Source organism: Pollachius pollachius, assembly GCF_949987615.1.
Source record: "Pollachius pollachius genome assembly, chromosome: 12".
NCBI classification, from domain to species: Eukaryota; Metazoa; Chordata; class Actinopteri; order Gadiformes; family Gadidae; genus Pollachius; species Pollachius pollachius.
This window is the reverse complement of record NC_136945.1, coordinates 10,008,837-10,032,768: the sequence shown is the minus strand read 5'-3', so window position 1 is coordinate 10,032,768 and position 23,932 is coordinate 10,008,837. Positions and strand designations below refer to the sequence as shown.

Below are 23,932 nucleotides of genomic sequence, written 5' to 3'. Positions count from 1 at the left end.
AATGAGATGAAGAAAAAGAGACTGAGCAGACAAACAGCACTCAGGCTATGTTGTGGGGAGGCTGTGTCCCCGATAATTGACACAATAAGGACAAAAGGACATTTACTAAATGCTGCGCCTGTTATCCATGCATACAGGTTGGCTCAAAATACAAATTCTGATTCAGGGTATTTTCATGTTACTTCCAATGTGCTAACTTTTGCCCAACCTATCATTCATAGTTTTTATCGAAGGCTGTCTAGAGTTTAGATAAGGGTTGTTGTCTTGTGTGAACAGTTAAATTATAAAATGAATATTTTCTTATGCTTAAGGAGACCGGTATCTCAATAAATATCCAAGAATTTGCAGCTTAAAATAATAAAAGTCAAGGAACAACTCTTGGCCTCTTATCATTATTTGAGTCATAATAATGAATAATATCATCGAGATGAGATTAAACAAACAAACTGTCTATTACATTTGTTTTTTAATTAAAGAGCAAGCGAAAAAAGCACATGCGTTTGGAAGGAGAGCAGTTAAAAGCCTTGTTTGAAGAATGCTTTCCTCAATTATGGGTTTTTCTATTTTCTCCATTGCATAAAATTCTACAATTGCTAGTCGGTGTAACAGCTTCCAAGCAGCAGCAAATAAGGTGAACGCAGTACATCAATGTGATCATCTCTGTTTTGCCAATAGGTTCGCATATGTGATCAGTATAAAACTATTTCTGCATTCCAGTCCTGTGTTGACACTTCAGTCTTACACAGAGCTCAAATAAAACGGCAAAATCACTCTGATATGTCATAAACCAAAATAAACATTAGGCCTCAGACAAAACTGCAATAACCAATTTTATGTGTTACAAATTCTCTTATGAGCAGTGCCAATCAAAACCTGTTCAAAATAATGGCACCGCAATGTCCTGCTCACACAATCCCTCTGGTGAATTCAATGAACGCAGTGTTTAGTTTGTTGACATAATGAACTCCACTTACTTTTCAAAGCCCTTTTCATATGTATAAACATTGATCTCTAACTGCCTTTGATAGCTCGTAGATACATTTCCATTTATTGAAGCTGCCATGCAAGTGAATATAGTGCGATGCTATTGGACAGATAAGTAGGCAGAGGCGCGGTTCTCACTATGTATAAAACATTGATTTGCTGTGCGTCTTCTTCTCTCTAGTGGTCAGAAATCCGTACATGTACATTTAAAAGCAAAAGAAAATGAAAAAGAGTAAGTAAAAGGAAATAAGTTCGTAGATTATCACAGGGTGCACCTAAACAGCCTGGAACCTTTTAATCAAACTTTCTTTTGAGGCGGGTGGGCAGGGGTTGAACCACCGATGTAGAGGTCACACATGTTGCTAATAGCCAGTGTGATACGGTGGGCCGTGTGCTTGGAAGCTCTGCCCAGCGTCTGATAAGACCACTGTTTATTGTCCAACTTCCATTCACTCTAACCTGAGCAACCTCTGCTTCTCAAACGGTACTTTCCACCACTCAGCCATTACCTCTCACACACATGCACGCACACACACACACAGACACACACACAACAGAGCTACGTGTGTGTGTGTGTGTGTGTGTGTGTGTGTGTGTGTGTGTGTGTGTGTGTGTGTGTGTGTGTGTGTGTGTGTGTGTGTGTTTGTGTGCGGTACTCTTGATGCTTCTTTTAGGTTTCCATCACTGGTCTGGCCCTGATTATAAATGACTGCCAGTTGCCTACAGAACTCTTCAGAAAGCCAAATACACATGCACGTAATATCAGTATGTTATCACACACACAAGCATGAAAACACACACACACACACACACACACACACACACACACACACACACACACAAACCACCTACACATCACACTGACCTGAAATCATTTATTTAAATCCACAATCTCTCCTCATCCCAACCCCCAGTCCTTCTCTACATAAATGATCAGTAATCACCAGTCGATGTGAGAGCGGGCTGGCCCAGACAGGAGGGAGTTAAGTCCCTTATCTTTGCTTCCCAGAAGACATTCCACGTAGAGGCCTCGCTCTGCTGGCTTCCTGCCTGCTTGCCCAGTGCCCTATTTTTACTCGCTCATGGCTCTGGGACACCAGGGGCAGCAGCTTTTTCCTTGCCACTAACACACTTCCTGCCATTCTCACTTGGAACACGCCCCTCCAACCCCCCCCCCCCCCCCCCCCCCCCCCCCCCCCGCCCAACACCAGCAGATCCTGCACAATCGAATCAAAGTGTGCCCCCCACCCATCGTCATAACCTTTGTGTCCACTGCCTTTATTCTACCTGCTATTGGCATGTCCACCACCTGCTATAGGTTTGTCTACTTCCTACTATAGGCGTGTCTACTACCTGTTATGGGCGTGTCTACCACCTGCTATAGGTGTGTCTACTTCCTGCTATAGGCGTGTCTACTACCTGTTATGGGCGTGTCTACTACCTGGTATGTGCATGTCTACTACCTGCTATGGCGTGTCTACCAAATAAATACTATGGGCTTCTCTCCTTCCTGCTATGGGCGTGTATATTATCTGGTATGGTGTGGCTTCTACCTGGTATGAGCCTGTCTACTACCTGCTATGGGCGTGTTTACTACCTGGTATGTGCATGTCTACTACCTGCTATGGGGGATATTTATTACATGCTATGGGCTTCTCAACTACTGGCTATGGACTTGTCTATTTCCTGCCAGATTGTTTACTACTATTACTAACGACCTGGGTTGTGATTTTGTGGACCTTTTTGGTTCCACTGCTCTCCACTTTGAGTCCTACTGTTCTGTTCCCTCTACAGTCAGTTTGGCTGGATTGCGTGGATGTGCACGAAGTCTCAACCACAAAACCATTGGGATGTGCTGTTACAGGCTCAAAATACAGGCAGAGCCTCTGGGGGAAAAAAACATGGATTCAACTTCTAAGAATACATAGTGCTGGCGTTTAGTGTGGCTGGCTGACTGGCTGGGTCACGTTGTACTAAAGGACCTAAGCTAAATGAGAGGTGAACAGTGAAGTCAAGCAAGTTCGACAATACTGATGGTCTGGCAATGGCTCCGTGTTCCTAACACACAAACACACAAACGCACAAACACACACAAACACACACACACACACACACACACACACACACACATACACACACACACACCGGAGGTACTTTCCTCACATTCTGCCAAGAAAAAATGTCTTCCACTTGAAGTTTTGTCTATACCATCCAAAACCCCTCACAGGTGTCAGCCTGAGATCCCGGTCTAACTAGACAAGATTCAGAGGTTGTCAAAGAGTAAAATGTACCACTTCAACGGACGACAAGAAAAGCTTGAGTTGCCCCCCTTGGATACGGCTTCTTCTCCAGCAGTGTCTTTTGTGTGTGTTTTTAATGAAAAGTGAAGAAGACGCCTGTGGAGACGGGATATGAACGACGCCAAGCGATGTTCTATCCATAACTTGAAGCGGCGCTGAGTGCCGCTGGGTCGATGCAGGCAGGAAACACCGAAAGGTACACGATGAAAAAAACAAAGACACTTGGCCACCAGGTCTGCTCTTTTTTTTCTTTCTTTCTTTTGCATTTTCTTTTTTAACCCGGAGGGCGCTTGCTCTAAGACGGTCAATGGAGCGCAGTGGAGAGAGTCAGGAGAGAATGTTTCAGTTATTGTTTCAAATTTACCTCTTTGCTTTCTCACCTCAGGATTAAATAGAGCCAGTAATATTCAGCTGGATGAGAGGAACACAATGCCTCCGAGATGGTGGCTAACCTCTCCTCAACTCCTCGGCTGTTGTGTATCGGGAGTGCATGGTTCTTTTCCTCCTTCTTCTTGCTTTTACCGAGTGTATTTCTGAATATCAATATTATTTCCCAGCCTTGAGGTAAATGCTATTGAACGGTTGCCAAGCTGAAGAGACTGCTCAGCTGAGTAAAAGAGCCCTTCTCTACCTCATCTCTCAATCAGTGTGGGTGTGCGTGTGTGTATGTGTGTGCGCGTGTGTGCCTGTGTGTGTGGGTGTGTGCACATGCGAGCACCTGTGTGTGTGTGTGTGTGCACAAACATTTGTGTGTGTGCACCAACCTTTGTGTGTTTTTGTATCTGGCGGTAAGGTCAAAGCTGCATGTGAATTTGAATGCATTTGCTTGTGTGTATGGGTGCACATGTGCGTTCGCGTGTGTCCTTCTGGGGATGCGTGTGTGTGTGTGTCTTGCAGAATGACTGCATACCTACATGTAATTCAGTGCATGCATGCGCATATCTGTGCATGTCCGTGCGTACGCATGCGGGCTGCTTTGTTACTCATGCCCATGAACGTATCTGCTTGTGCATTTTTTGTGCACTTAAGTCTCTGGCAGAACGGCAAGACTGCAATCAAACTATAAATCATAAAAAAGAATACAGAGCTACCCTCCCCCACCCCCTCCATCATTCCATCATCATTCCATCATCCACCCACTCATTCCTTCGTCTCCCTACCCCCTCCTTTCTTAGTCCCCGCTCTCTTTATTGCTCCATATGTTGTGTGTTCAGTGTTCACTGTGTAATTACTTTACGTATCATACGACCTTCTCTGCTGCACTTTCCAGATAAACGGAAAATTCCATTTGCCAAAAGATTTGCATCTTGAGATGTATTATTTTTTTCCCCCTTCAAAACTGTTTCAAACACATCATTTAGCTATTTCATTAAATACATTTATTTAAATGGCATATTTGCTGCAGTGTTTATTAAAAACTAAATACTAGAGCAGAAATTCCTTACATATTTTAAGAAAAAACATCTAAAACATCTAATAAACAATATTATTTTTAGTGATCCATCTTGCCTTTATTTGGATTAAAGTCCCCCCCCCCCCCCACACACACCCCCACAGCATACAAACACAGAAACACACACACACCCCCACAGCATACAAACACAGAAACACACACACACACACACACACAAGCATGCGCATGCGTTGTGTGCACTTTAACGCTTACTCAATGCTCGCGCTCGCCCCCTGTGTTTATTTGGCCATGACTTTGCAGAGCAAGCCACCTGGTGTGCTTTAATATCAGCAGAACACTGGGGCGATTGTGAGTGAGGCCTTGTGATATGGTGAAGAGTGACCCATTTAGAGGCCAGCCACAGCGGCCGACAAGCCTCTGTTATGTCTGGGACATCTGGAAGGTTAGGGGCTCCTATACGCGCTACACCTCTCTACCGCCTATGACTCAAAACTCCTTTTCCTAGAAAGAGAGAAAAGAGAGGAAAATAATACCAAAAAGCTACACTGTGACACCGTCACAGATAGTTTCTCACACTTAGAACCTGTGGAGAACCCAGAAAGAAAGGAAAATGATAAAGATTGAGCTAAATCTAGTGCGGAAATTCGATTTTTAAAGTCAGGTTTTAACTTTGACAGTAGAGCGAGATATCTGGATGAGGTGACACATAACGCTCTGGGAGGAGGCACCAGGCCAGTGCTTTGGCTCATTGCTAACCCTACAGGATCTCTTAGGAAGCCCCAGAGGAGCTGAAGTGATCAAGGGACAGGCACAAATGTTTTGGGTTATGATGATTTTTTTTGCATGGATATTGAAAGAATATATGTGTTTGTTTTATATTTTTTTTATAAATTGCCTACTTTAGATATAGGCCCCCAGCAAATATGACAAATTCTAAGGAGAACATGAAGTCATTTTCCTCACAAGCATCTTACACAATGCGTCTTAAAAAAAGCGTTCAGAATCGTCCAATGAAAACGCAGCGCTGTGCATTAGACAAACGGATATATGAATGCATAATGAGAGGTGAAAACGAGCCAAAGAAAGCACTTTGAATACTAAATCCCCCTGGGGAAAGAGAAAATTATTCAGAATAAAGGATACAATTCATAATGTGCAGTAGAGAGAAATGAATGTTTTTTTCTCTCTTGCTCTCCTCTCATAACAAAACTGCTTCAACTGTACAACCAGAAAACGACAGTGGGCCTAAGCAGAAGGTTAGAGGAATGCCCTACATTTTTGATTAGATTAACATGAAAGTAGAAGAAGATTAAATAGAAAACTCGAACAAAACTAATAACCATAATAATACAAAACTTCTCATTGCCTAAGGTGAGATTGTAAGGGATTAAATGAACACAATTCCGGTTAGTAAAACATATGGAATCTTAAGAAAATGGCATTTCCTTCACCATGATTGCATTAGAATGTATTTTATGGTTAGCAAAAATCCACAATGCTGCAAATTATCATTACATTTTTTAGTGGCTGAACAAATCTGCATGGTGTACTGAAAAGCATTTGGCTGTAAGAATCTAATCATCAGCCCTTGTTTCATTTTCCATGTAATTAAATTGGCGACTGAGGAGAAGAAAAAAAAGATAGTAAGCGTGTGTTTGATTTAGGGGAAATTAGCATTTTTAATCACAGTACATTACTTTAATAACTCAATAAATCTACAGCAGCTGGAGTATCCGAAAATGTTGTCACAGCCACTTAGTTCTGCACACGCAACTAACGTTCTGATGAGACAGGGAGAGAGAGATGGGGGGGGGGGGGGTTGCGAGAGAGAGAGAGAGAGAGAGAGCAGGAGAGAGCGGGAGACTGGGGGGGGGGGGGGGAGGGGGGATTGAAGAGGGTGGGCAGTGAAGAAAGAGGATGAGAGAGAAATGGTCAAGGAAGAAAGATAGATAGCACAGGGAAGAGAGAGAGGAAGAGGCGAGACAGAGGGAGCGATACAGAGAGGGAGAGATTCAAAGAGGAAGAGAGAACGAGACGAAAGGGGATGGGAAGTATAGTGCGGAAAGATATAAAGATACAAAAACTGCTCGGATGAGTGAGGAATGGACAAGAAAGAAAGATAGAGAGTGCCAGTAAGAGCGAGAAAGAGGGTGGAGGGGTGGAATGCAAGCAAAACCACGAGCAATTAGCCAGACCAGGACAGGATCAACAACGGTGTCTTTGTGACGACTAAGGGGGGGTTCCACCTCTTCTTCTCAGTTCTAAATGCTTAATCCGCACCATTAGCCCACCCGTCACCTTAAGTTGTCGCGCAAAGTCGTCCTTTTACCCGCTATTGCTCAAGTTGTCTTCTCGGCTTAGCCACAAACATGACGCTACGACTGTCCTATGCTACGTCAAAACACATTGCAGCGACGCTTAAAGAATATACAATTCAACCACCGAATGGATTAGAAAACAAAGTGACCGCAACACAATGCTGATTTATTAATTACACCTGAATTCATTGGGATAAATTAAAGAAATGGAATGCAAATGCAAAAAGCGTTACAAAACAAACATGTCCTAAGCACACAGTGATGAGAGCAATGCTAATTATCGTATTATCCTGAAAGAGCTCATCTATGGCTGTCCTTCAGAGGCCCTGAATATTCTCTCAAGGGCCATCTCCTCCAGGAATACAGACTGACACGTCTGCTCTATTGTTGCAGCGACTTTACAGAATGGATCAGTGTATATCTCACTCCAATGTGACGCACTGAATACCAAGCACTTGACTTCCCTCAAAAAATGTGCATTCCAATAGGTCTTCTCTTCACTCTATAGCCGGGTTGTTGCTTCTTTGATTGTGCACTACGTATGTTTTTCACATTGCTCCCACATTGATTATGCTTGGATTGTTCTGGCACAGTGGCATGCGCAAGAAAGAAACTTGTTGGATGTCTCAATGTAGATGTAAATGTGACATGTGATTTCAATGGTTAAGCCTGAGGCGAGTTTGACAGAACCACCCACTCCTTACCCACAGGCAAACCACCTTTGCATGCTAACTCTTCCAGCTTTACAGACTCATTTTGACTGTCACATGACTGCAAGGTGAAGGCGTCGATGTCTGAGACAATGTGCCAGATAGGCCTCCTGGCTGTAGTGTGTGGGTCTGCTTGCATGCCTGTGTTTGTCTATGTGGATCAGTTTGCGTCGTGTGTGAATAGTTTTACTGAAAATAGACCGACCTCTGCTATTGTAGTCTATTCCGCTCTGATTCGTTCCATTCCATCCTATCCTCCTCTAATGTGGCTTTGCTGATGATCAATAAAATAATATGATACGGAAGCTGGAGGGAGGTGTGCAATGCTTCTGTCTCCCGGAACAGAAGTTACATTTCTCTCCATCCTCATATCTTCCCGACCCATATTTTTTACATCATCTCCGCAGTTTATTTTTCACTAGAATGTTTGTGTGATTTCATAATAAAACGGCAGCAGTCAATTCTCTGGTGTTACTTGGCAGCCAATTATCCACATCGAAGTGCAGTATACCTTCCCATCTGGCCCAGTACAAGAGCTACCAGTATGACCAGCGTGCTACCGTAACGCTGCACCTACTACATGTCACAATCCCTTCCAGAACCTTTTATCCTGGGTTCAACAACCCATCGATTGGATACTCTTCACTCCCTTACACTCCAAACACATATGTGCACGCACTCACACACACACACACACACACACACACACACACACACACACACACACACACACACACACACACACACACACACACACACACACACACACACACAATGACACGCGTACACACACAAACACACTCATACGAATGCTAGCTTAGGCATATCGGGAAAAGACACACTGGAAAGACTAGTACGTAACATGAGGAAAATCCTGTGGTTTATTCAAATGTGAGCTTCCCTTTGACATTAACAGGGGAAAAAAGCACATGAAAGCCGTATGCTATTTAATCTGCAGCCTGCAGGTGTATGTAGCTCAGCTAACACTCTTTAAATTGCAGTCCCGATGAGTAGCCCAAGGAAGGTATGTTGCACTTCTATCAAGGCTACAGTTGCTTTTTGTTGTTGTTTCCTTAATCACTTAGCAGGCTTGGTCGAGTGAATGTTACAATTAGGGCCCTGACGAACAATCAACCCTGCAGTCGTGAGCGCTAACGTGCTATACACGAGCGCAACCATCCACTCCTGCTGGAGTGTGCTGTAGTAAATGTTTACCAACAGAGCCAGTGGCACTCGTGAATCAAATTGATGACCATCTAGCGAAGGCATTACTAAGTATCAGCAGAATGGATACAACATAATGGGAGGAAGGGATGTTAATGTCACGGCCATCTGGAATATAAAGAAGGGCATAAAAGTATAGCCCCGCCTGCCGGTTAGCGGTTAGCTCAACGCTTTACTAAACCTTATACTCCAAAAGGTGTTGGTCGGCCGATTTGCACGTCTAAAATTCAATTTTCCTGTAATCTCAGGGGGTAAAAAGTTGCGCAGTTTCCTCTATCAACAACTGGGCGACAAGCACCGAAATAGCACCAGAGGAGGCTAAGTTGATTTGACAGGACATGTACAAGGAAAACCTATTAAAGCACATCACTGGACTCGGTCGGTAAGAATGGCTTGGTTGGGCAGCGTGATCCATTTGCAGATGAGGCTAAGATTAGTTGTGCGTGTATGTGTACACGCTTGTAAACGTGTGTGTCCGTGTGTGTGTTTGTACTGTATGCAACAAACTTACAACCGTCCTAAAGCTCAGATCTTGTTGTTCTCTCTCTCTCTCTCTCTCTCTCTCTCTCTCTCTCTCTCTCTCTCTCTCTCTCTCTCTACTTCTCTAGCATTCTATATTTCATAATGTCATTATGGATGCCTTGCCTGTTCGTAATGGTGTTTTGGAGTTGGTTTATGGCTGTTGCCTTATGGAAAGTGAGGAACTTGAACGTAATCACGGTGAAAGCAAACCTTTCTCCTGATCAATGTGTCAAAAACTTGATTAAATTACATCTTATCAAATAATTTAATCAAACTGTTCATTTAACACAAACGTCCCTCTTACCAAATGTAATATCACACTATTGCCTTATTCGAAAGTACAATGGTACATGTACGGCATTTTGAGCCGTACATGTTTCTGTATTTATTTAAAACATTTAGAAACAATATTATTTTTTAGCAATTGGAAACCGTTTCTTTGGTCTGTCAAAAATGAATGCAACAAAACAACACAAAACCCAACAATACAACACAAAACCCAACAAAACACAAAATAACACAAATAAACATAAAACAAAACAACAAAAACAAAAACACACAAAGTGCTATCTGGTCCTCAAGGCATTCAACTCAATGAATGAGTTGAATGCCTTTCTTGCAGACCACTTGGTTCCTTAGTTAATGCATTGAAAATATTCACGTTTTTATTGCCTTCTCATCTGAAGAAGTATTACGAATGTTGTTAAGATAAGTAGCAAATAAGACATGTGCATAACATGCATTGGTGTAACATAAGTGACTATGAGGGCACATGTTGGCCTTTCGTTCACATGCAAAGCATGAGCCTCATCTGAGACAAGCGGGTTCTACATGTAATTCTAGACAGTATCACATACAACGCTCTGCAACAGATCATCGGGGTGTGGTTTCCGATAGGCCACGACCAATGACACGGCACATCAACCCATTTACAGTTCATAACCTAACCACACATTGCAGCCCAGCGCTAGAAGAGGAGAAAAAAAAAGATTACAGTAAATACATGGTGGAAAAGCCGCATACCTCTGAAATGTCAAAGGGGAAGTCACAGTGGATAACTCATCACAAAACTAATTTCTGCCACGCACTGCGAGCTGTATGACAAATATGCAACACCCGAGCATTCCCTGCAGGTATTTCACAGCCAACGCCGCTCTATACATTCTCATTTCAAATGAAAAGAAGAGGAATGTGCATGTGTCTTTTTTCTCTTTCTTTTCTTTTTGCCACTGGCACACAGCCAAACCAATTTAATTACATTCCAAAATAGGCACAATGATGTCCACATAGCAACCGCTCCTATGTTGTGTTTCTGCTCAGAACTTCAACAACCTCCTTGACTTTCTCCCAGTAATTGTAATCCTGGTTCGTCCGCCCGCCCTCATCATTATGCGGAGCGGAGTGGCTGAGAGTACAACGGAGAGCCCCGAGTCTGAGAAACGTGGGGAGAAGGTCTGGCCCGCAAAACCAGCTGTGGAGGCCAATTTGGGAAACTTCATCAGCATGTTCTGAGAGCCTTTTCTCTGAAGTCAATTAAAAGAATATTAGGCTTGGCGTTGGCGTAACAAGAAAGGAGCTGTTTGGGCCGGGCTCCTGCCAGCGGCTGATGGTTATTACAGTCTGCCGTCAGCACAAGTCCCATCAACTTCTGATTGGAGCTAATCATTATTATATATATATATATATATTTTTTTTTTTATATATATATATATTTATATATTTTTATTTACGTTATTTATTCCATTATTTATTTTTATCATCACACCCTTAATCGTAAGCATAAACTGTGGATAAAGGCCTGGATCCCTGACATGAAAAAAACAGGCAGCCGGCTTGATTTGATGCGAAAAACGAAATATTGAATTTGATCATTATCAAAGTTCAGTTGTTGAAGCCCCTGAAAACATCTGAACAATTCCAAGGCAAACAATAATGCAATGTTGATAATGATTAATTGTCCAGGTGAAAAAAGACAAAGAGACCAAGATCAATAATTTCAAACACAACTCTCACAGCACAACGTGCCTGGTCTAAAAGCCGGTTTTATCAACACTTTTCGCCAGATAGACCATCCCACTTGCGGCCTGGGTAATTATGAACCAGTAGGTATATAGATCATAGATGCAGCCGTGTGCCAGGATGGACAGCCCTTGACTCTGTAATTCAGAGTCATGACCCAAGGTGACCAAGGTTACGGGTGTAAGATCAGTCACCCAACAACCACAGAATCAACTGCTGATTCATATTCATTCTTACTGTTTTATCCTCAGTCAGAAGCAAAGGCGCAGTGGACAGTGCGACAAAAAAAACAGATTAAAACCAAAAAACAACTGTATTTGAAAGGTGTTGATTTGTCATCTTTCTAAGTAAGAATATCAGCCTATTTGCCTCCCTCTCTCTTCTCAATCTACCTCTTCGTCTTTCTCTCCCCCTGTCCCTCTCTCTCTATATATATATATGCGTGTATCTCTCTCTCACTCTCTCACTGTCACTGCATCTGTCTGCAGACCCAGACACATGCCATTGCCTTTGTGTCAAAGATTAAGTGAAACCAGGAGCGCCAGCAATGCTGTGTTTACTCAGTGAATACACTCTGCCTCAGCTGCACCAACACATCACATACCAATCAGCCCGGCTACAAGCTAACACACGGCCCAGTGAGGAGCCTACTATCTAGTCTCTAAACAAGGTGGCCACAGCAGAACATGCTGATTTGATATTGGGGATAATACAGTCGGACACCCGTGACGCAGTGTCATTAGGGAGTAATACAACGGGACCATTAAATGACTCAATGCTATTGGCTACCTTAAGGCCTGTGTAAACATGGGTGTGGTTGAGTTTGCATTTGTGTGTGTGTGTGTGTGTGTGTGTGTGTGTGTGTGTCTGTTTATATGTGTGTGTTTGTGTGTGTGCCTGTGTGTGTATGTTTGTGTGTGCGTTTGTGTGTAAGAAAAAGGGATCCTGGGGAAAATTTAAAATTCAAGGTGGAAAAACAAAACAAAAACATAACAGCAGCAGGAAATGTAGTAATCACATACTATTGAAACACAACACAGCGTTTTCAAATAATTAGTTCACAGAAATTGTGTGAAAAGGAGAATATTTTAACACATAACATATTTTTTTAGGTATTGTATAATGTTACCATAGCATCTGTGATAATGAAACATAATGAATCAAATAAACAGTCTGTCTGTTGCTGGTGATTCTGCTACATCTGGTTGATAAGGAAAGTAAACAGAGTAATACACTTGGGAGAGAGAACGACGACACATTCCTTGCGCCTTTGTCACCTCAAAATAGGACGCATTGTTAATAACACCAACGTGAAATAATGTTAACATCTGGTGTGTCTGAGAACACAGAAAATACACGCGGCATTGTGTGTGTGTGGAATAATTGGAATGTTTAATGTCAACATGAGTAGGACTGTAATTGATTACCTTATTTCTGTTTAATGTCAGACACGTTGCTAATTTAATTGTGATTGAAATTGATCACCATTTTCCTGGGTTGTCAGTCATAAAAACCAAACAAAAGCGAGCGCAACAATGTTGATGATGTAGGTTTGTGGAGGTGTGTGAATGCAAGCATAGGAGATGTGAAACATAAACTGGAATACACGTTTGAATAACAAATAAAAAACACAGTAAGCAGAACTGCCATTTTAGATACCATGTTAAATATAGATGGGCTATATCTTAATGTGCAAAACCTCAAGGGAATGTTGGCTAAATAAAGATTTCACGTCATCGTTATACATCTCTAACTAATAGTACCCATAGTTTTCCGATCACATGCGTGAATTAAGCACAATGCGTTTATATTGTACAAGTCATATGTAAGATTGATGAGTTTTACATATGTAGGGCAGTCTCTTCGTGTGCATTTGATTTGGTATGTTTTCAGTAGGGTCTTGAGCTCTGAGCGTGGACCTGGTGCACAGGGAACCAGCCATCCCAAGTTCTGTTTGCACAGGACGTGCCTCAGGAAGCTAAGACAACTGGTGGTGTTTGCCCAGGCTCACAGACCTCTCTTAATACACCAAACAGCTGCATTCTTCCACCCTGCCCTGTCCTGCGCTGCATGCACCTAGCGCTCCCTTACACGTACTTCACCCTATGGGCATCGTGAATCTAAAGAGCCCCAGACATCTCTGAGGAGGACTATGAGAGATGCCTCAACTAGGGTCTTCTATAGTGTACATCATTTGAAAATATATATTTTCTAAAGTATCTTTATTTTTGCTTATTTCTTACTTTGACTTGCCTGAGTGACATTGCCAGTTTTGACTACTGCATAAAACATTGGGATAAAAAAATGGACAACTGTTTATTTAAAAAAGCATTGTGGAAGTAGTTAGCCCGGAACCAGAGTGGTTTATTTTGAATACTGCACAACATAAGGACATATGTTCTTTCTAACCCCACACATCTGAAAGAGATGTGACGATATTGCAGCGCCTGCATTATCCTCAACCGCCCTTGGTGAAAATGTTGAGAAAATATCGCCCTTTGCCTATGTTCTCTCTTTTCATTTTTTGTCATACGTAGTGTTTCATTTCCTGCCGGTGAAGTAGACAGCAGCTTCACACCTTTGCAGCCATGTACATTCCAATAAAAAGAAAAAAAGCGGGTACCAGTAGAGCTGCAAGCTAGCTACCCAGAGAGGCGTGATGAAACGCAAACCGCTGGACGCTCACCTGGATCTTTTACTGAGTGTGATAGGAAGAGATGATGAGTGCTGCCCAGCCCACCATATAAACCCAGATCACACCGGTTTACATACCAAACGCTCCGCTCTGCGGCGCGCTAGCCCACTACGGCCAGTATAGCTGTTACTTCTAATTGCAAATCCCCGATAACACAAACTAAACACACACAGCGTGATTTCCTTTCATGTCTAAAATAGATTAAATTACTGAACCCTAGTTAGATCACCAGCTGTTGTGTTGACTAAATGTTTTAAATAAATACAGAAACATTCCTTCCTTGTCATTGACTTTGTCAAGTCCGATGCCTTAGGGAGCACCACGGGTTTGGCATCCAGAGAAGCCCAGGGATTGAATACCAAACATCAGGTTCCCAAACTAGTTTTATCACAGAGATGCTTCTACTGATTCCCCTCTATTCTTGATTCTATAATATCCATCGCAGACAGTTTCAAAGTAATGATCTGGTATGACTACCATGTCTCGTTTGCACAAGTCACTTCTGCATGCAGCTGAAGTTTCTGTACAGATATTATTTTGATTAAAAAAAGGGAGGTAGAAAGACTCAACTAAAGGATGTGTGGCTGGCAACATGCTACAAATTTTACTTTAAAAAAAAATCTGCACACTTCCTGGCCTTTAGTCAAAACCACATGCATGGGGCTGATGTTAAATGTCACTGACAATTACAACCTGCTTGTCAGACTCAACGCAGCAAAGACTTAAAGTGGCCCAATCGCATTAAGTTCAGTGTAAACATCGGTCTCATTTCATTATCCGAGGAGAAAGCAACAACACACAATGTGCTTTTTTGGGATATATAAAGGCCCTTACAAAATGTGAATGTATACAGTCACATACTGTATATATATGTGGAATGTGAAATATGAGACATGAAATACTGCAGGTTTTCTATAGACGCAAGAGCATGGAAATAGTTAAAATAATCACAGTCTCCACCCCTCTCTCTCCCTCTCTCTCTCTCTCTCTCTCTCTCTCTCTCTCTCTGTCGGTCTGGTAATCTCTCTCTCATTCTCTCATTCTTTAGTGAAATCCATCAATCAGCGTTTCATGCAGTTTGGGTTTGAACCACACCAAGTGCACTAAAACAATAAACGTCTGTCTTTCAAGTCCCTATCTGGACTGGAACACATCTGGTGGCAAGGCTCATTTTGGTTTCCACGGTGCTGAGTGACATTACAGATTCAATGGCTCTGGTTGAAAAAAAAGAATAAAGTGCCCCCCCAAAAACAATCCCCCTATTTTTCTCTCTTACACTTCATTACAGACCCCCCTCTACACCACCACCATCCACCACCACCCAACATGCCAGCTTACCCCATCAAATGCTGGTACCCCCACCACACCCCGGCCAACCATCCCCCATACCCTAAGTAATCAAAAAGAGAATAGAAAACAGCAGAGGAAAAGTGGGGTGCAGAGACCAGGAGAGTGGGGGGGTCGGGGAGCTACAGCAGTAGCTGCAGAGAACCAATGGGCGTCCTGAAGGATGGGGTGGTATCCTGACATCACACACTCCCACGCCACAGCAAGTAGGGCTGGGAGCACCCCACCCCAACCTCGCCGCACCCAACCCCATTAAGTACAGTATCCAGGAGTCATGGCTGGCCACAGAGCAGTGTTGGGCTGTCAGAGAGAAGGGGAGGTATACTAGGAAACACAGCTAGGGTTAATGTTGTGATTTCATGAGGGTCAGAGGTGCCGCCGGGCAGCGGCAACGTCCATTGAGGGTTGGTTATCAACGTCAACGTGTCTGCCTGCTGACATGGTGGGTAGCTTCCCACACATTTCAGACTTTTTTCACCCGATTTATTAGTATTTGTTTGTATTCATATTTTGTGTGATGGGTTGTTTTGGTATGAAAACATATACTTGTATGTAGTAATACCATACTAACGCATGGAATCAGATTTACTTTGAGTCCATCCACATTATAAATTGTAAAGACTAACCGATGTAGGTTAAAATTGCAATTACTGCTGCATACCGGCGCAGGCTGAACTGTCCAAGTAACAGTCACAGGTTTAAAAGGTAATTGATCTTACTTAAAAATGAGGTTGAAACAAAATAAATACTTAACTTTTAATTGGTCAGTAAATAATGAGAGAGAAGAAAATGAAGAAGAGGTGGTTGGATTGCTTAAAGTCTCCCCAGCGATTGTAAATGCCCCAAAACACAATGTGAACTCTGGGCTACTCCAGAGATTAGCTGTGTAGCTACTTATCATTAACTCAGAGACACAATCAGCCCCAGGCAATCTGGCTTCCCCTCATAACCTTTTGACATTGCTGCTGGGGAGGTAAATGCAAAGAAGTACAAGGGAATGAGAAAGACAGAGAGAGAGATAGAGTAAAAGGAAAAGTATGACAGAGGAATAGATATGCTTTTGAGAAAGAGGGAACCAAATCGTTCTTTTCGACTTCCAGGAAGCAACATACACCAAATGGTGAATATTTAAATGAATCGCTAAAACAGGAACAGTAAATAACAGTGCGTCACTTACAAAAGAGATAGAACATTCTGTGAACATCACTGCGGCCACATTGCCTTTACAGTAAAGTTAACTGACACGTTCTTCCCTCTCTCTCACTCCCCATCTCTTTCTCTCTCTTTCTCTCTCTTTCTCTCTCTCTCTCTTTCTCTCTCTCTCTCTCTCCCTCTCTCTCTCTCTCTCTCTCTCTCTCTCTCTCTCTCTCTTTCTCTCTCTTTCTCTCTCTCTCTCTCTCTCACTCCCCATCTATCTTTCTCTCTCTCTCTCTCTCTCTCTCTCTCTCTCTCTCTCTCTCTCTCTCTCTCTCTCTCTCTCTGTCTCTCTCACTCTTTCTTTTTTCCTGCACATGAGGTATGCATGGGTTAACAATTTCCAAAGTGAGAGAACAGTTGGGGCATTGCAGCCGGGACTGACCAGTCAGCAGAATGTTATGAATGGACACAATGAAAGAAAAAAACCAATTCCACACTGTCCACCCAAGAACGCTTTCCCTCCGTGTAATTAACTTCCCTCTGAGCAGAACTCCGCCATGGATGGCATAACATATTTCTTTATATAAATATTTTCATTAAGGTCATGTTTTGACGACGAGGAAAGAAATAAGAAAAAACATCCACAGAATGGGAACATGGAAAATATGCTTCTCCGCCCTCACTACACTTTGAAGTGTCCCATAAAAAAAGAGCAGTGCTTTGGACACAGTGGTAGAAATGAAATGGACCACTTAAAAAGGGGCGGTGTGTGAGCTGCAAAAATAAGTCTCTGCGGCTGTTTGTGTGTAAATGACTGTACCAATACGGAACACATGAGGAAGAAGCTCCAGGCAGCCATACAGGAGTTAGTCACGATAATTAACAACATGGTTATATTCCGGGAGTGTGCAGTGTGATGCAGAAGTACAAGTTCACTAAATAATACTCCTTCTATATATAGTGAGAAATGTGGATGAGAACCCAAGCATGCCAAAAAAAGCCAAAAAAAACAACCTCCTGTGTCATTCAACATTGATGGTCCTAATTGTGACATTCCAACATTCAAACAGCTGCACAATGATGAACTGTGCATGCATTGTGTTAGCTCTGCATTACAGAGAACGAGAGGGAGAGAGAGGGGGGGGGGGGGGGACAGAGAAAGAGAGAGAGAGAGAGAGAGAAAGGAGAAACACGCATCTATAAATAACGTATGTATCCATGCCCACCTTAGCATCTGCCAAAAACCAAAAGGCGTATAATTATAATACTGTAGAAAACGATGTGTACAGTGTAATTACGCCACAGCCTCTTATTGGCCACATTACGGCGTTCCTGTATGGGCCAAGGAGACGGCGGAGGAGTGGAGAGGCTATGTACCAGGGACTCCATCCAACATCCTCTCAGCCGTGTGGTGGTGTCGGCCGTGCCAGTTGGGTACGCATGCGAGTCATAATGCGTTTGACAAATCACTCTCCCTTCTGACAAAGAGAGACAGCCCCAGAAGTGGACTTTGGCACCGGATAGATTGAGGGGCAGGATACAAGTCAATATGATAAATACAAAATACACAAAGTATGTAAAAATACTAAAATAAAAATACCTCCCACTCGTCAAGGAGGGGAGGGAGCTAGATGGAGGCTAGATGGGGCAGCTTCAAAAGAAAACTGGGAGAGATGTGAGGCTGGAGTGAGGATGACTCAGGGTGATTGTGTACGATGAAGCCGAGGTAGAGTTGAGAGGAGCACGCGGCCGCGGGCTAGGAGGTACCGCGGTGTGAAATCGCTTCTTTACCCGCACCCACATTGTTCTACTTTCTTGTCGTTGTTCGAAACATTGCGAATGCGCTAGATGCCTGTGTTATGTCCTTTACTGTCGTGCGTTAAGGCACGCGACACATGTGAAAGCGTGTGCTCTGTGTTTTTTTGCATTTCAACCACACAAAGCCGATTACGTTTTACATAGGAGGGAGAGATGAAGGCAGCAGGTGCTTTACCTTTTTTTCCTTTGGTGAATAAAAAACATATTGCTCCTGTAATCATTTCCAGTATTGTTGATTGAAAGTATATCTCCCGTTTTAGAATCCGAAAACTGTTTTGGAACTGGAGGGAATTGGAGTAATAATACAATTGAAAGGTCAAAGGTTAAGTACATTCATTGTTTCTGGGTACTAACTCTTGGTCTGGTCTTGCTCCTGCTGACACCCCAGTCTGCTGCTAAGATAAGGAGCAGTCTGAATGCAGACTATCAGGTTCAACCGGATTAATTGTCCACATACATACTATGCATTACTAAATAATGACTTCCTAGGTATTTAGTACACTACGACAATTGGTCTCCATCTGCTTGATGGACACACACAAATACACACACATTATACACGCACACATCCCCACACATATCATACACAATGACATCGACAGCGTAACAGCTAAATTAAACCCCGAAATGAACTTGACATTTGTCATGCTCTCAAAGGTTTCAACTTCAAGTTGACACTCTTTGTCAAGATCTTTCTCTTTTGCACTTAAGCTTTTAATGCAAAAGAACGGCGCTTTCGTCAGTTTTCAGTGACACTTCAGATTATTAACCCTCTTTGCACACCACATGACATCGGTACTCCTAATTACTGCCATTCACTGCACACATACATTTCGAGTCTATTCCTTAATCTGCCATCAAGAACAATGCGCTATGATATATTTCCGTGAGTGTGATCTACAATTTAAAATTCCATTATGGACCTGAGACATTGTGTGTGCTGCCATTTGGTGTGAAAATGAACATGAGAGTCAATCAGCATTTCCCAGAGTGCACCTGGGGAGCTGGGAACTTGCAAAGGGTTAGCGTGATACCAACGTGCCTCTGCTAGCGCCTCCCATTAGCACTCAGAGGGGTCATGTTCATTCGCTATGTTTGTGCATACTGTATATGGCCAATATGGATTGGGACTTGTATTGATCCATTTATTCATTGCTTCCAACCGCCATGTTCAGGTCACCAATGTAACACCATTAAAATGTGCCTCTTTAGTAGGCCTACAACCCCCACCAAGTGTATCAAATTTCCATATTATCCTCTTGTACAAATGAGAAAACAAATATGGTAACCAGTATGACAGCATTCCATTTCTGAACTCATGGAATGACAATGGGTTTCTTCTTGGTAATAATGTGTAGGAGGTGCTAATCTTTTAACCTGGACAACGTCACTGAAGTTCTAATGCACTAAATATGAACTACTTCCAAAATGTCATTAATCTACTGTTACGCAAGGTGCAACACAGATAATGTGTCGCTTTGCATCTCACACACACGCCCATTACTTTAGTAATGACAATGTTATATGATTCTGCCCTTGAAACCCTACCCGGCTTCTTGCACAGCCTGACCAACAAGCCTGCAGTATGTAAACACGGATCTGAGTGAATCATAGCTACGGTGCAGTTTATATACCACAGGACCAAGGCCTTCAAGTCAGCATAAGCCACGTCTCAATAGAATCTTAAATCAACATCTAGCGCTACTGTGTGTGCGTGTGTGTGTGATAGTGTGTGTGTGTCTGTGTGTGTCTCTGTGTGTCTTTGTGTATCTTTGTGTGTCTGTGTGTGTCTGTGTCTTTCAGGTAAGGTACAGACATGGCAGTAATATTAAATCCCTTGAAGTTCTGCACACACATTTTCGCTTCGCAGAATTAATCGCCTGCTGGCTCTCCCTCAGCTGATTAGCCAACCAATCGCTGTCATTGGCTTACACCCATTACCAATATATCTAATTAAAAAACAAATGTTTGCATGAACTTTGAAAGACCACAGCAGAAACTGCACTCTTGTGGCCGGGGAGAAAATCATACACGTTCTGTTGCTTTGACAGATATCATTTTGAATCCGATTTTATCAAATATTTGTAAGCGTTTTTGACGACCGCATGTAATCGGACGACGGCAATGAAATATAAAACCAAAAGACTAAGTAATCTCAAACCATAAAATTCGGTTATGTCAAAAAGGCACTCAAAACCAAGCATGCAATGTGCTAGATAAAAACGTTTTTTTCTAAATGTGAGATGTTTCTGCACAATTCAAAAACAGAAAACAAAGGTTAAAAATGACTAAACATCAAAAATATCAAAGCTAATGCCATATATAAGCTGTGATAAAAAATAAATGAAAAATAGACTGTCTCATCTTAAATTTCCCAAACAATTCGCGTTTAGTGGCTTACCTATAGCTTATGTTCGAGTTGTCCTCCAATGTAAAATGCAATGAGATAAGGGAGGCTAATGTGGACATTGATTAAGAGAGAGCGTTTCCCCGTGGGCCAATCACAAGCAAAGTTGATAAGATGTTGCGATTCCACATTAAGCAGAAGACTAATAGTTACTTCCATTCAGACAGTGGCAATAATGTGGTGATTCAAAAAGATCCATATCATTTTCATCTTGCAAGCTATTTATGTTATTGATATTTGCTTCGCCTTTAACTTGCATGCGTAAAGTTGATCCGTATTTTAATTCAATATGTTTACATCTTGCATAAACGCTTGAATAGTGCACTGTAAATGAGTGGCAAACATTTGTTTAATATAAATATCAAAACGGTGGTCGTAGTCTGCTGTCCCAACAGCACAGCCTAACAGCCCACATTTTACGCGTAGAACATGGATGGAGCAAGGTGCGCACTTGTCTCGAGCAAAGTACAAACAAATGACTCTAAAAGTAAAAGTAGCACTACGAGGAACTCCGTTGTCAAGAAAAATATTCGAAAATGTGTTTAGTAATTACAGGGTGTCTCATGTTGGTGCGGCGTTCAAAACCATCAAACCAACAATTTAAAAAAAAAGTTGGAAACCTCGTCTAGCGCCAATACAAGTACATTTGTTTTTGTCCACATTGTGTAAACAAAGTTCCTGTTAAACAGACGAGTTGCTCTGCACGACACTCGCAAGTACGCGTTCCCCGCCGTGTAGCGTGTGGAGAGAGGGGATGCAGGTCTCACAAAGCACAAAAAACACATGTCGGTTGCATATATTTACCTTGTTTGAGTGATAATAGTCCAAACTGGAATCGGTTGGCAATGTTGGCCTACATGAACCCACGCTGGAGGGGGGAGCTGGATAAAATCTCACGTCCATCTCAGAGTCCGCAAGACTGACGGCATGAAAGCGCAGCTCCAAAAGCTTGTCAGAGTTCTCTCTCTCTCTCTCTCTCTCTCTCTCTCTCTCTCTCTCTCTCTCTCTCTCTCTCTCTCTCTCTCTCTCTCTCTCTCTCTCTCTCTCTCTCTCTCTCTCACTCTCTCACTCACTCTCTCTCTCACTCTCTCTCTCTATATCCCTCTCCCTGTCTCTAGTTCAAACTTAGACACTCTTCAGTTGGCGAAAAAAAAACAGGCAAGGTGAAAATAAAAAAGCAATGTCTGCCCCAATCGCTCTTTACATTCGCCCTGTACTTCAGCGGACAGGGGGGACACGCCAGCAGCGATGCTCAGAAGCAATAATATGAAATCCTAGGAATTAGTAGTAGGAATCACTTGAGAATACCGATCTTGCTCGTCACACGAAAAAAAAAACGGTAATCTAAGTTTTTGAAAAGCGACCAAGCGTTAGTTTTGTAACGTGTAGCCTATTATTCTTTATCTACTCTCCAACCGCGCGCTCTCCCCTGCTAGCTTTGTCATGTGGGAGTGCTCATCCACGCGTTTGGAGCTAGATAGACTCATATGTATCTGGACTCTACCCGTCCATAGCCACTGCTCTGTAGCGGCCTCTACCGGCTGGGGAGGGAAGAGAAAGGTAATACCAGGCAGGTAGCCAGAGAGAGAGAGAGTGAGTGTGAGAAGATGAATAGGACATGCTTACTTCATTGATCTTATGAATGCTATTGTGCTTTTAAGTATGGTTATATCATCTGGGTATTTTATTTTAACATTACTGAAGATGAAAATGCTTTAACAAAAAATATGTGTTTGTGATGTAGTCCTAATGGGCACACTTATTTCCTTTCATGCTATAAATAAATCCCTGAGACTTGCTGCAGTGTAAATTGCAAGAACTTTATTTCCACTAATCAGTTGCCAGTTCCTCTGGACATGGATTTCTCCGTAATCTTTGGTGCTGACATGGTGGATAATAATGCAATGACATTGCTGTTGTGTGCTCCAACTCTGACATTGCAACATGGGCACGCACACACACAAACACATACACACACACATGCTTACTCATACACACACACACACACACACACACACACACGCACACACACACACACACACACACACACACACACACACACACACACACACACACACACACACACACACACACACTCATAAAAACCTTTTCCCACTAACAAATGGACACAAAAACATCCATCCACATACACACACACACACACACACAGAACCACACAGACACACACATGCACAATGTATCGTTGATTTCACACATACAGACCAACAAACAGACACACTCTATAATACAGAAAAACACACACAAGCATAGTTGGTTTGTCTTCAGTTTGTGTGTAACACTATTTCTATCCTTTTCTGGGCAGCACGAAGCATATCAGTGAATGAGAGAGACAGGGATTGAATGTGCTTTGTAAAAAAGAAGTGCATGTGAATATTTTATATCCATGTCTATTTGTGTGTGTACGTGTATTTGTGTGTGTGTGTGTGTGTGTGTGTGTGTGTGTGTATGTGTGTGTGTGTGTGTGTGTGTGTGCGTGTGTGTGTGTGTGTAGGAGTTTGTGTATGCATGTGTGTGTGTCTGCGTTAACTGAGCTGCCATAGTGGTCCCAGTGGGTGAGTGGTAGCTCCCCTCAGGCCTGTACCACGCTTAGTGTAGCTATTACCCTGCATGGTGGCGGGGCCCCCGGGGGCCCGGAGCCTGTTTAAATACCAAGTGCAGATGGGTCGCGCCACGGGCCCGCTGTGGCAGTCTGCCATCAGCTGCCAGCTCCCAGCGTCTGCACCGCGGAGACACTCAGGAGGTCATACCCTGACAAGTAACACCAGCACCCTCAGCCTGTGTCCCTGCTGGCCCCTCTCTCTCTCTCCCTGTCTGGTTCACTCTCTGATCCGTTCACGGCCCCTGTTATTTCCCTGTATCGCTCCCTCCCTTCCTCCCTTTCTCGCTTGCTCTCTCTCCCTGGCTGGCTCCCGTGCCCACTGTATGTTATGTATGCATGGCGCTCGGGCACAAAGTAGCTGGAGAGGGTGCACCCTGGGACGTCTGGCGCAGGTCTTAACAGTGGCCTCACATGAAT

The 23,932-nt window shown here is 42.9% G+C and overlaps 1 protein-coding gene across 3 annotated transcripts in view; it reads right to left on the bottom strand.

Annotated features, from left to right (window-relative positions):
- tox2 (TOX high mobility group box family member 2) overlaps positions 1–21,941 on the bottom strand; it is a 94,581-nt gene extending 72,640 nt beyond the window's left edge. For 2 of the 3 annotated variants that reach the window (XM_079748675.1, XM_079748676.1), the window contains exon 1: positions 21,700–21,941. In XM_079748675.1, coding sequence (XP_079604801.1) covers positions 21,700–21,798 — 99 coding nt within the window. In that variant the 5' untranslated portion in view covers positions 21,799–21,941. The remainder of the gene's footprint in view (positions 1–21,699) is intronic. The other variant, XM_079748674.1, reaches the window with a different exon arrangement.
- Positions 21,942–23,932: the final 1,991 nt, after the last annotated feature.